Below are 13,728 nucleotides of genomic sequence, written 5' to 3'. Positions count from 1 at the left end.
GGGGTCACCGCAGTCCTGTAGGGGTTATCTAGAAACCCAGGACCCCTCTTTCCAGCGACATTGTCATTCATGCTGGCCTTCCGTGCAGAACACTGTCCAACCATGCAAGAGTCAAGCAAGAACGAGTGCTACCACGAACACCGCCTTGTCCTCTGGGGGACACGAAGTGTGACAGTCGGTTCCAGATTCACGGGGCATTTATTGGAACGTCTGCTATACAAGGAAGGCTGTCTGCTACTTAGCGGGAAAGTGGTCGCTTTGAATAGATTTGCAGCAAAAGACTAAGTACAAGTTCTAGGATTCCTGAAAATCAACAATTTGTACACAGAATCGAATGCTCTAACACGGCTCAGAGCAGGTGAGCGACGAGACACGGGGTGAGCACCCCTCACCTGAGAAGCTTGGGGCCAGGCGTGCTTTGCATTGTGGTGTGTGTGTGCTTGCTTTTCAGATTTTGGAATATCTATGTATGCTTAGAATCTTGGAGATAGGACACAATCTAAGGACAAAATTCACTTATGTTTCACATGCAACTTGATTTTATACAGTATTTTTGTATGATAGCATTTTGGCTGCCATCTGTCACATTAGGTCAGGTGTGGCATTTTCCACTTGTGCCATCTTGTGAACCTCGAAATGGTTCGGATTTTGGAGTTCAGGTTTTCAGATAAGGAACATACAACTGTTCACGTATATATTATACTTGCACGTATGTGTGTGTGTGTGTGTGTATAATACACATATACTCACATATAAAATGCACCTATATGAAAAGCACATGAACATACAACATCTATGTGTATATAGATAGACGCTGCTCTGCAGTGGGTTTGAGAGAACTAAATGGTTAAGAAAGTATTTCTTTTGGACCAGCAGTTAGCGCAATGGCTATGTTGCTGAACTCCCATGTAGCCGACTGTGGTTCGAGTCCCAGACCTGGTGGCTTAAACTCACACCGGGTGTGTGTGTGTGCATGCCCAAGATCCCGAGAGGAGAAGGGATTGCGGCGTGGCCATCCCCCCTGGGGGTGATTTCTCGCTTTCTGTCTCTCAGTCTCTCTCTGGCAAGTGCACAAACTCTATAGCAAAAACCTCTCCAAAAAAAAAAGAATTTCTTTTAGTTTAACTTTCCTCTAGTATGTGTTCCCAACTGTTTTATAACAGTCTCCTGCACACATTAGGCAACGGTAAATATTTGCCAGTTGATTATGAACTAAAGCGACCGGAAGAGTGAAGGACATCCACGTAGAGGCGACGTGCACCTGACACTCGGAGTCGCCCTCGGCATCCGTTCCTCCTCATGCAGGAGCGCGCCGTGTGTCTGCCAGCTCTGCTAGGCGCGGTTCCTCCACACACCACTCAGCGCGAACCCTGCTCTCCATGCAATTCCTGCCTTAAAAGGCAAAAACAAGCACTGACTTGCTACCTCTGATACAGAGGAAGGAGTATACATGGTCCTGGAATCCAGAGGGCGCGGAGAGCACCAGGAAAATCCTCATAAAAGAGGGATGTGTAAGTGCATTTAGTGGAATCACGATTTCATAGGGATCGGGACTAAAGTTCAAGTGTAAATTCACTTAAATAGACGCGCCCTGGGAACTCACTGGGTGCTGGCCACGTCATGGCCTGGCCACGCCCCTGTCGGCGTGTTCAGCCCAGTGGATTTCCCCCTAGTGGTAGATTTACTCTTTTGCCAACTGAGCGGCTGATAAAGCATTTGACTTGGATTTAGGGGCCAGGCTGCCTGAGGAAAGAAGTGTCTCTAAACACCGGGGTTGCATCAAGTGCACGGATTCGCACCACGAAAGGAATTCGTGGTCTGAGAGGTCACCTGAGGAAGAGCAGGCTCCTGCCACTCATCCCGACTGTGCTCCTGGGCCTTTGCTCAGTGAGGAGGAGGGAAGAAGGACTCCGTCCTTCCGTGTGCATTCTCACTCTGGCCACTTGTATAATGAACCCACGTAAATGAAATGCGTGCAGTGGTGTGAAGTTGCTGGAAGAAAGCTCTGAGCATGCAGGCAGCGGGAGGAGGGAGGTGGCCCAGGGCCAGTATTTGAACAAGGGATGAAGAAGTACCGGAAGCTCACAGGAAACCTGGAGTTCACAGAGTCCTAACCTGGGAGTAAATCCTGGTCTTCCCCTCCTTAGCAGGGAGATGACGGGCGGGTTACACTGAACCTCTCTGTGCTTCGATCGTCTTACTTGTAAAGGAAGGAGGAAAATCGGATACTCGGTAAGTAAACAAAGACGAGACCCCTCTTGCTTTTCCATCTCTCTGTTACAGAGTTGGAGCATTTGGGCAGTGGCAGTAACGTTAACAAGGGCAGCTGTGCCAAATTACAGAGTTATATTCCAAATTATATGAGGAGGCCTTCGGAAATTCACAGAAGGGGCCAGCAGATGGCGTGGTGGCTGGGGTGCCAGACTCCCACACGGCTGACTGTGGTTCGAATCCTGGACCTGGTAGCTTGAAAATCACACCGGGTGCATGTGCATGCATGCCCTAAATCCCAAGAGGAGAATGGACTGCAGTGTGCCCCTCTCTCCTGGGGGCTGATTTCTCCATTTCCCTCTCACTGTCTGTCTCTGTCTCTCCCTGGCAAGCACACACATCCTATGGCAAAACCTAAAAAAATTAAAAGTTCATGGAAAACACATATTAAAAAAAAAAGTGCATAAATTTCAAAACTTTTTGCACCAAAATAAACTCACATTTGAATTTCATTTACCATAAACTTTGTGGAGTCCCTTAGTAAACCAGAGTCATGCCCCCAAGATACAGTGAGAGTCATGCATGTAATCATAAATTTCCTAGCTGTCACATCTTAAAAAAGATTAAAAAGTTAATTTTAATAATATATTTTATTTAACCCAAATATATACAAAATAATATCATTCAATGGTCAGTATGAAAGTTATTATTATTTGGGACCAGCGGGTCGCAGGGTTGTTAAGGCGTTGGACATTCTCACGTGGCTGACCATGGTTCGAGTCCCAGACCTGGTGGCTTGCTTTCTCTCTCAATCTGTGTCTCTCTCTGGTCAAATGAAATGAAATGAATGAATGAAATTAAATAAGTAATTTAAAAGAAAAAAAAGTTATTATTATTGAGGTATTTCACATCCTTTTTTCCACTCCAGGTCTTTGAAATCATGCGTGTTTTACATTCAATGCACTTCTCAATTTAGATTGGCTGCATTTCTAATGCTCGGTGGCTTCATAAGGCTAGTGGCTACCACGTGGGATGGATCAGGGCAGACAGTGGAGACTTATGTATTTTAATTTGATCAGAGAGCAAGAGAGAGCGAGAGAGCGAGAGAGAGAGAGAGAGAGAGAAAGCAAGCTGCCAGGTCCGGGACTCAAACCATGGTCAGTCATGTGGGAGTCCAACGCCCTTCACCACCACACCATCTGCTGGCCTCACCACTGGAGGTTTTAATCAGCAAATGGAATTCTCTGGAATTCTGCTAGCAGTGCGTGGGGTAGGTTACAGGGGAGGGAGAGTGCGAGTCTCAAGACTCGTTGTGAAGTTGCCCTCATAATCCAGGGGACAGTCCCTGCGGTCTGAGCAAGCATGGCCACAGCAGGATTTTTAGGAATGGCAAAGGTGGGATGAGCGGAGACGCGGGGTGGGGTGAGGGTTCTCGGCCCTTGATGACTGAATTCACGTGGAAGATAAAGGGGAGAAAAGGGGTGACGTGGGGGTAGTTAGGCTGAAAACAGTTAAACACGATCATTGGTTTAGCTCTAAACAGAAAAACTATGCAGTAATTGTCCCGCTATCTGACATGACATGGTTTCTGATTTCACGTGCTTGGTTATATAAACCAACACTTGGGTACTTTCTCACATATGAAAAGAAACAAGAATACCATATATTACTGTAACAATGACCAAAAAACCTAAAAAGTACATATGGACAGAGCTGTAAAGTCTCCATTAAACACTGACCTCAGGGCCAGCCTACGGTGTGATGGTTAAGGTGGCTGGATCCCACATGGCCAACTCTGCAGCTGAGTCCTGGACCCGGGGACTCGAGAAACAAGCCAGGCACACGTGTGTGGTGTCCAACTCCCGAAGGGAGTCCCAAGTGGAGGAGAGGAGACTGCGGCATGACCACTCCCCACAGAGGGTGTTTTCTCACTTTCCCGCTTTCTGTCTCTCTCCAGGGAGCGCATGCACCCTCTGGCAAAAATACAAACACACACGGAAAACACACTGATGTAAAGCATTTCACTAGGGTGGTAATCCCTCAGCGGCACAGACCAAGTCTCATGTCCCCCTGTGTCCCTCCCTACCCTCGGCACTCCACAGCCACCCTGCGGTAACCTGTGTGAAACCAACTCGGGGTGGTTACACGGAACTGAAACACAGTTCAGAACTGAACTGAACCAAACAGCTTCCTCTCCTGAGATGTCATGGTACCCATCTTTACAATATCCTTAATATGCTTAAGGTGCTGGGCTCCCACGTGGCCAGCCATGTTTGCAGTCCTGGACCCAGAGGCTTGAAAATCATGCCAGGTGCATGTATGTGTGTGTCCAAAATCCCAAGAGGAACATGAAGGAGAAGGAACTGCAACATGGCCATCCCCTCGGAATGTGATTTCTCACTTTCCCTGTCTCTGTCTCTCTCTCTGGTGAGTGCACGTGCCCTATGGCAAAACCTCAACCACAAAGCAAAACAAAACCAAAAGCAAAACTGACGAGCCCAAGTCCTATTCTCACGCCAGTTTCCCTAAGATCATCGCAGATTCTGTTGCTATGTCAGCAGCATATGTTCGTGTACACTTGGTTTTCCCAGCTATGTCAACCGGCGCCTGCGTGAGCGTTCCTGGGGAGCGAAACGAGGTGTACGTACACACAGTCTGCTCTGCTTCTGTTGTACCACGGGTTATTTTAGGATCGGGTGGAAATTTCGAAGCATTCCCAGGTACAATTCTGGGAGTTACCTCCAAAGTGTTCTTTGGCCCATAAATAGAACCCACCTCATTTTTTAAATGATAAACGAGGTTGTGCCGTGGAAAGCTATGTAACAGTCGATTCTAGTACACGTCTACGGTGTACACACCCACAGCAGGCTTCTCTCACTCCTCACTGCTGCCATTCTAACCCACAGGCTCTGCAAACAGGCTCTGTCTGCAGCCCAAATGCCCAGACTGACTCGGGTATCAGGTAAGTCGATGAAAGCACAATTGGGTGAATGACACCTGACCTTCGCGATCATTACTTAGAGATATCCACGAGACAAGAGCATGGGCATCACCCCCCAACCCCACTCTCTCTGGTGAGTGCACGTGCCCTATGGCAAAACCTCAACCACAAAGCAAAACAAAACCAAAAGCAAAACTGACGAGCCCAAGTCCTATTCTCACGCCAGTTTCCCTAAGATCATCGCAGATTCTGTTGCTATGTCAGCAGCATATGTTCGTGTACACTTGGTTTTCCCAGCTATGTCAACCGGCGCCTGCGTGAGCGTTCCTGGGGAGCGAAACGAGGTGTACGTACACACAGTCTGCTCTGCTTCTGTTGTACCACGGGTTATTTTAGGATCGGGTGGAAATTTCGAAGCATTCCCAGGTACAATTCTGGGAGTTACCTCCAAAGTGTTCTTTGGCCCATAAATAGAACCCACCTCATTTTTTAAATGATAAACGAGGTTGTGCCGTGGAAAGCTATGTAACAGTCGATTCTAGTACACGTCTACGGTGTACACACCCACAGCAGGCTTCTCTCACTCCTCACTGCTGCCATTCTAACCCACAGGCTCTGCAAACAGGCTCTGTCTGCAGCCCAAATGCCCAGACTGACTCGGGTATCAGGTACGTCGATGAAAGCACAATTGGGTGAATGACACCTGACCTTCGCGATCATTACTTAGAGATATCCACGAGACAAGAGCATGGGCATCACCCCCCAACCCCACACCACCCCCGGCCTTGCGGGGAAGGCTGTGCAGAGGGCGTCAGCCTACCTCAGACAGCAGGTGCTGAACCACGACCGTCAATGCTTCCAACTTGGTGTTTCCACAGCAAAGAAGCTGCTTGAGCTGCAGGATAAATCCACTTTGCTTTTCACATTTTGTTTTATATTGAGCCAATTCCAGTGTTTTTTCGGAGGACAGGACATCTGGAGACGTCTGGGTCTGGATGCATAAGCTTCTGGAATTCTTCTGCCTGCCCTTTTCAACTGCAAGAGGAATTAACATAGGCACACAGATAAGTCGCATTAATGTTGATAATCACAGCTCATGGGCTCAAAAACGACTAGCTAAGCCACGGAAATGGGTGAAGTTACGTTGAAGGAGGGGACACACATGGGGGGGCGGAAGTCAACAAAGGGCCAGATGTCTGGAACGCTCACACGGACCAAGATTTTGGTTCAAGACTGCTGTCAGGGTGCAGAGAATTACACATGTGAGACCAGCAGGCATAGCTATCTCGAAACGTGACAACTGTGTGCAAAATAACGTGGATTTCCTTGTTTCCGGTTGTCCAGTTAACTTGGTAGAGAAACCTAACTATGACTAGTGCCTGGACTATTCAGATCAAGTTGCTGGAAGGAAAACACAGATGACTGGACGTTAAATGCCTTTTCCTCTCCCTTTCATTTCCCACAAACTTCTCGTCCTCTCTGTAGACGGCCTGGCCACCACCCAGATCTGTACTGCACATGACTCATCCCCTCATCTCTAATACACCAGCACAAACGTCGAAGACCTCGTCACATGTTCTCCAAGATGTTTGAATTCCATTATGAGCACTACACTTCATTTTTAATAAAAAGTCGAATGGAGCCACTATTCCATATTTAATCAAATACAAGCTTTGCTGGGCTTGGGTTTTCCCTCCTATGAATCATGGCTTAAGTAGTTTTTAAAAGCACTTGCTCCTTCTCCTAACCCCATCTAAGACGCCTGCTAAGTGATCACTCACTTTCTATGACACGGCGCCCTGGGAATGACTCCACGGTCAATGAAAACCTGCTCGGTTTTGGAACCAGTCCAAACGTTTCCACCACTTTAAACATCAAACGGAATTGGGAAAACAGGAAGCAAACTGCTTGGCTTCTTGAAATAAACAAGCCAAATAATCCAACAAACCTAAAACTAACAAAAGACACAACAAACTAAAAATAAACCCCAAGTCCTTTTTCTGACAGGCATTCCTTATGGCATCCAGATAGAAATAACAACAAATTCTAAAACAACTTTCTAAGCAGTTACTAATTTTTCAGGGCAAGGCAGCCTGCTACAGACTGTTTAAAGGAAATTCAACAAAGAAACCTGCCTACTCAAGGTCTAAACCAGTGGCAAACACATGCATATCTGCTCTAAGTTAGAAACAGAAAAACACTCATTTTCTAAGACGGCTTCACTTGGCTAAGCAACACGTCTTCGTACGGGACCCTTGAAAATTCTCAGTTGTTCAATGACTCAAATATCCAGTGCTTCAATCATACTTGAAGATGACAGTATTTATCCATTAGCCTTTATCAGTAGTAATTATTAATAGTTGCTTGTTTGCCACTTCTACAGAAGATGAAGGAGATAGCTAAGTTAATATTGCCACATTATGGTCCTACAGAAAGAAAAAGTTCTCTATTAGGGAGTCACTTCCTATACTAATGAAAAATAATCTAAATAGACGCCATCTTGTCAAAGACCCGAGATTGGTATTGCTTTATCTTACACGATCAAGTTCTCATGTTTGTCATGTTCTCAGCGACTGTATTTGCGACATAACATACAATAATGATCACGCAGTGTTCTCCTGATCAGAATGCACCTACTGGGACCAGCAGTTAGCGTAATGGCTATGTCGCTGAACTCCCATGTAGTCGACAGCAGTTCGAGTCCCAGACCCGGTGTCTTAAAACTCACGCCAGGCGCGTGCGCGTGCGTGTGCCCAAGATCCTGAGAGGAGAATGGAGGAGAAGGGATTGCAGTGTGGCCACCCTCCCTGGGGGTGATTTCTCACTTTCTGTCTCTCTGTATCTCTGGCAAGCGCACGCACCCTATAGCAAAAAACAAAAAACAAACAAAAACAAAAAACAAAAACAAAAAAACTTCTCAAAAAAAAAAAAAAAAAATGCACCTACTGACCCCTCCCTGACCCTAACTCTGGAGAGGGAGAGGGGGGCGAGGCTTGTGCACTGTCAAAGGGCTTCCCCAGGTGCAGATGGCCCCAGAAACCTATAATTAGCAGTCAAGCGCAGGCCTCTGCACGAGTCTCTGTTTTCCCCACATTTTGGAAGGTGGACTGGGTAGAGATGTAGTGAATTACACAAACACACAGCTATACAGTAAATTCAACAAGGTGTTAACTTCAATACATTACATATCACTACCCAGTAACTCATCCCCATACATTCACATTCAAACATCGATGCATTACATCATTTTATAAAAACAAACAACTGGGGCTGGCAGGTGGTTAAGGGAGCTGGACTCCCACATGGCTGACCATGGTTTGAGTCCTGGACCTGGAGGCTTGCTTTCTCGCTTTCTCACTTTCTTTCTCTCTCCCTTTCTCTCTTTGGAAATACTAGAATAATAGTAATAAAGTTAAATAAAATAATTATTTACAAATAAAAACAAAAATAACATTTAATTCTTTGAGCATCTAAAATATACAACATATCTGGATATAAATTCACCCACCTGACTACTATTTATCCTTCCAATATTTATTCTTTTAAGAATTATTTTATTTAACCTTATTTATTTATTTATTTATATTTTTAATTTGACCAGAGAGGGACAGACTGAGAGCAGGAGAGAGAGAAAGTGAGAAAGCAAGCCACCAGGTCTGGGACTTGAACCACAGTCAGCCCCTCCAATACTTATTTAAAAATTCATCTATTGGGACCAGTAGTTAGCATAATGGCTATGTCATTGTACTCCCATGTAATCGACCACAGTTCACGTCCCGGACCTGGTGGCTTAAAACTCAAGCCAGGCGTGTGTGCATGCATGCCCAAGATCCCGAGAGGAGAATGGAGGAGAAGGGATTGCGGCGTGGCCATCCCCCCTGGTGGGTGATTTCTCACTTTCTCTCTGTCTCTGTCTGACAAGCGCACGCACCCTATGGGAAAATCCTCTCTCCCCATGCCCCCCAAAAATCATCTGTTTATTGGAACATTGTTTTATCATTTTTTTAAATCCTTGCTAATGTTTGATTCCCTCTAGAATTTCTACACTAGTCAATTTAACGTAGTATGAGAATTTTAAACCTGTCAGGTTATGATTTACAGAATCTAAGGTGAACGATCTATACGAATATTTTTGGAGAATATATTCTTTAAGATTCTTGGGTTTTTGTTCATAGATAGATAACAAAAAGGTTGCAGAATACATAGAAAAGAACTAATGACGTTTACCGTTTCAGGGAAGGGAACCGATATCAGATGGACAAAGGTGCTAAAGCATTTCTTAGACCTTTAAGTCAGGGAGTGAATTTATCACTCACTCAAACAGTACATCCGAGGCCAGCCTCAGTGGTTCGGGCACTCAGTTACACACTGCACTGCAGTGCTGAGAGCCGCGTGGTGACTGCGGTGCGGAAACACGCAAGGCCCACACACGCCATGATCCCGACATGCTGGAGGGCCAAGGGGAGGGGATCCTGGCGTCATGAGCCCTGTGGAGGGAGGTTCTGTGTATGTATCATGTATGTGCACACGCTCTATATGAAGAATATAATAAACTGTAAAAAAATTACACGTAAAGTTTTACAGTAGGGTTTTCCGTGCCGATAGCAGGCCCGCAAGCATGGTGACCGTCCCTAAAACACACTGCACCTTCTGTAAGAAGTGCTTAGGGACAGCAGCATCATGACAGGAAGCACAGTGGCTGTGGTGGAGAGACTAAGCCTATTTTCCGGAAAAAGGCAAAAACGACAAAGAAGATCGTGCTGAGGATGAATGTGTGAGCCCAGCTGCAGATCTAAGGGGACGCTGGCTATTAGAGATGGGAGCCTTGTGAACTGGGGGGACAAGGAGAGAAAGGGTCAAGGGACCCAGTTCTAAGCCTCATCCTTTCTATTAGGAAGATGACAAAATCTTGAGACGAATGTTCACCTCATTTGATTACAGTTGGTCTTTTTTTGAGGGAAAAATTAATAAAATTCCCCTTTGGGGGAAATTTGATTCATGGTAAAAAAAAAAAAAAAAAAAATTACAGTAGGACAAGCAGGTGGCATGGGCGTTATGATGCTGGAGTTCCACATGACCAATCAGAGTTCAAGTCCCAGACCTAGCGGCTCAAAAATCACACCGGCGTGTGTGTGCATGCATGTCCAAAATCTCAAGAGGAGAAGGGACTGTGGCATGGTCATCCCCCAGGGGGTGACTTCCCACTTCCTCTCTGTCTCTCTCCAGTGAGTACACATGGCTTACGGCAAAAACCTTCAATAAAACAAAAAACAGTAAATCACATTATTTTTCAAAAATGATGAAAATGAAACTGGAACGCTTAAATCTTTATAACTCTCGGTCATCGGGAACATAGCCTGTCCTGAAAGCCTCCCCGAGGAACCTAGCCTGGAAGCGAAGTAACACAGGCCTTGTCAGCGAGCACAATTACGGAGGAGCGAGCACCCCATGCATCACCCCCCTAAGACCACCTCCTTCAGGCTTTCAGCGGCCCTCTACCTGGAGCCGCGTGAGGAAGCGTGACCTCAATCTTCCGCTCCACATACCACGCTTGCTCCCTGAGGACAGACGTGCTCCACGTGGTAGCTGCTGACCCAGTTAGGGCTTCCCGGCCTCGCCTCACTCCAGGCTCAGCTGAAGATCAGCCAGAAAGCAAAATCCCCAGTGATGCTCAAAGCCTTAGGGCTCATCAGCACTTCATAAAATGGGCAAACCCCGGGTTTCCCTTAAACCAGGACGCGTTACTTGAACAAAATTGACAGGGTACAAGCCAGACGTGGCCCTTCCATCCTGTGTACCAGCATGTTCCTGGCTCTTAATGCAGCTCTATTTAAAAATATAAACCATTTTGTTTCTTATCCCTGTTAACAGTACACGGTGTGATTTCAAAAATCAGTTTAATCTGGGAACCAGCAGTTAGCGTAACGGCTATGTCGCTGGACTCCCATGTAGTCGACCGCGGTTCGCGTCCCGGACCCGGTGGCTTAAAACTCACGCCAGGCGTGTGTGCATGCGTGCCCAAGATCCCGAGAGGAGAATGGAGGAAAAGGGATTGTGGCGTGACCCTCCCCCCTGGGGGGTGATTTCTCGCTTTCTGTCTCTCTGTTTCTCTCTGTCTGTCTGGCGAGCGCGTGCGCCCTATAGCGAAAACCTCTCCAAAAAAAAAAAAAAATCAGTTTCATGCTGGATTGTGAAATGAAGTCTTATCTTCTCACAGATTCAGATTTTGCTCAACTAGATCATTTGCATCATTCCTTCGGATTCCACCTTACTGGGATTGATTCTAGTGAGACGAACCTCCATTAAGAAACCAAAGTCCTGAATCAAAGACACTTGCTCACTTGAAAAACCACTGGGTAACACTATTTGCTATCTTCGTTCTTTCTACGCAGAAACATGCATTTAATAAAATTGAAAACTAACCCAATTAACTTACGTATCGTTTCATCTTCCTAAAGAAAGCGGTTGGGTAAAGAGGAGTAGGCCTATTTTCAGGCTTGAGTCGCTCAGGCATATCAGCCCCCAACTCAAGGCCCAAATCAATTTTTTTGAGAGAAAACTTTAATTGTAGACTGTTATCACATACTAGCAGTCAAGTATAAACCCATCTTAAGACCAAACCAGCCATTTGCTTACTGAATCTGCTGGGTTTTCCAACTTACTAAAATCTAGTTAGAGACAGGATCTACTAGGCCAGCCAGTGGCCTGGTGGTTAAGGCAGCTGGATCCCACGCCAGCCACATGGTTCAAGTCCCAGACTTGGAGGACTGAAATCGCTCTGGGCACGTGTGTGTGTGTGTGTGTGCACAAAATCCTGTGAGGAGAAATCACTAGAAGGGATGGTAGAATAACCATTCTCAGTTGGGGGAAGGGGTACTTTCTCACTTTCCCTTTCTCTCTCTATTCCTCCCTAGCAAGCACACATGGTCTCTGGCAAAAATTGAAGGGGGATAAAAAAAGAGATCTATTAAGTATTTTGGGGGTTCCATGAAACACAAAACTAACTGATAATTGCCTAGCGATTTGAATTCTCATGGACCTACTCACTCTTTCACCAAGTATTTATCAAAATCTGCGTGTTGCACTGTGGTGGTGCAGGGGCCTCCCTGGTGCCTTGGGGTATGGGCATGCATCTCAGGAGAGGGATGCCCGAGGAGACCAAGGGTCTCTACTGATTCACGTTTGTCTAGTGTTCACCTCTTCCATTCGAATCTCATACCCACCCCTGTAGGGCAGTCATGGTCTCTGGGTGATATGTGGTTTTACTACATATTGCATAGAAAATAATGCTTTGGGGCCAGCAGATGGCATAGTGGTTACGTCGCTGGACTCCCATGAGGTCAAACGTAGTTCAAATCCTGGGCCTGGCGGCTTGAAATCACACTGGGGGTGTGTGTGTGCCCAAAATCCTGAGAGGAGAAAGGAGGAGAAGGGATTCGCGGAATGGCCATACCCCCAGAGGGGTGATTTCTCGCTTTTTGTCTGTTTCTCTGGTCAGCGTATGCATCCTATAGCAAAAATCTCTAAATAAGGAAAAGGGGGGGGGTGGTGGCAGGTGGCATGGCGGTTAAGGGTGCTAGACTCCCACCCGGCCGATGGTGGTTCAAGTCCCAGACTTGGCGGCTTGCTTTACTCTCTCTCCCACCATGCCTACTCCCTCCCCCACTTCTCTGGTCAAAGTAAAATAAATAAATAAATAGATAAATAAAGTTAAAATAATTCTTAAAAAAAAGAAAAAGGAAGAAAACTAATGTTTGTGGATCAGTAAAATATGGGTAATAAACTCAGGCACCAGGGAGGGGACTCTGGACCCTGACCAGCACTGAGGACAGCCTCCCAGCATTCTTTGTGCCCTGAATGTGCCCACTTCTCTGAGAGTCCTAACAGGGTCTCTGCACACGCATTGCTGCAGTCAGTGTTTCCTCACCCCTGACGCTGGTGTCCACCCGGGGACATCTCACGAAACAGGCACTAAGAATTAGCAGGAAGGGCTCACCCCATGGCCTAGTGGTTAAGGGAACCAGAGCCACACTGACAACTGTGGCTCGAGTCCCAGCCCCAGTGGCTAGGGAAACACATCTGTGTGCCCCCCATCCTGAGGGGATAAAGAAATGGAGAGGGAGCTGTGGTGTGGCCACCCCGCAGGGACAGCTTTCTCTCTCCCTCTCTCTGGGAAGAACACATGCCCTCTGGCAATTCAAAAGCAGTTATGGGGGTGCCGGAAGCAGGTGGCATGGTGGTTAAGGTCCTGGACTCCCACATGGCCGACTGTCCTGGACCTGGTGACTTGAAAATCACACCAGGCACAGATGCACGCGTGCCCGCCCAAAACCCCAGGAGGAGAATGGGGGAAAGGGGACTGTGGCATGGCCACCCATCCCGGGGGTGATTTCTCACCTCCCCACTCTGTCTCTTTCTCTCTCCTATGAATGTGGCTTGTAATGACAAACACTACCCAGACATGGACCGGTGACCCAAGTGAGCGCTGTCCATGCTGCACTGTCCGCGGGACGTTTTCTAACAACTGGTAACTGGTCCCCGTCGCCATGAACAGAGACCGACGCCCGCCCCTGCCC

General features: G+C 46.8%; 1 protein-coding gene across 6 annotated transcripts in view; it reads right to left on the bottom strand.

Moving 5' to 3' along the window:
- Positions 1–13,728, bottom strand: part of MTUS1 (microtubule associated scaffold protein 1) — a 192,733-nt gene that overhangs the window by 35,385 nt on the left and 143,620 nt on the right. For all 6 annotated transcript variants that reach the window (XM_006149686.3, XM_006149687.3, XM_027772350.1 and 3 more), the window contains one exon: positions 5,973–6,187. In XM_006149686.3, coding sequence (XP_006149748.1) covers positions 5,973–6,187 — 215 coding nt within the window. The remainder of the gene's footprint in view (positions 1–5,972; positions 6,188–13,728) is intronic.

The sequence above is a fragment of the Tupaia chinensis genome, unplaced genomic scaffold (assembly GCF_000334495.1).
Source record: "Tupaia chinensis unplaced genomic scaffold, TupChi_1.0 Scaffold000271_1, whole genome shotgun sequence".
Classification (NCBI taxonomy): domain Eukaryota; kingdom Metazoa; phylum Chordata; class Mammalia; order Scandentia; family Tupaiidae; genus Tupaia; species Tupaia belangeri.
The sequence above is the reverse complement of the archived record's forward strand: the minus strand, read 5'-3'. Positions and strand labels throughout refer to the sequence as shown.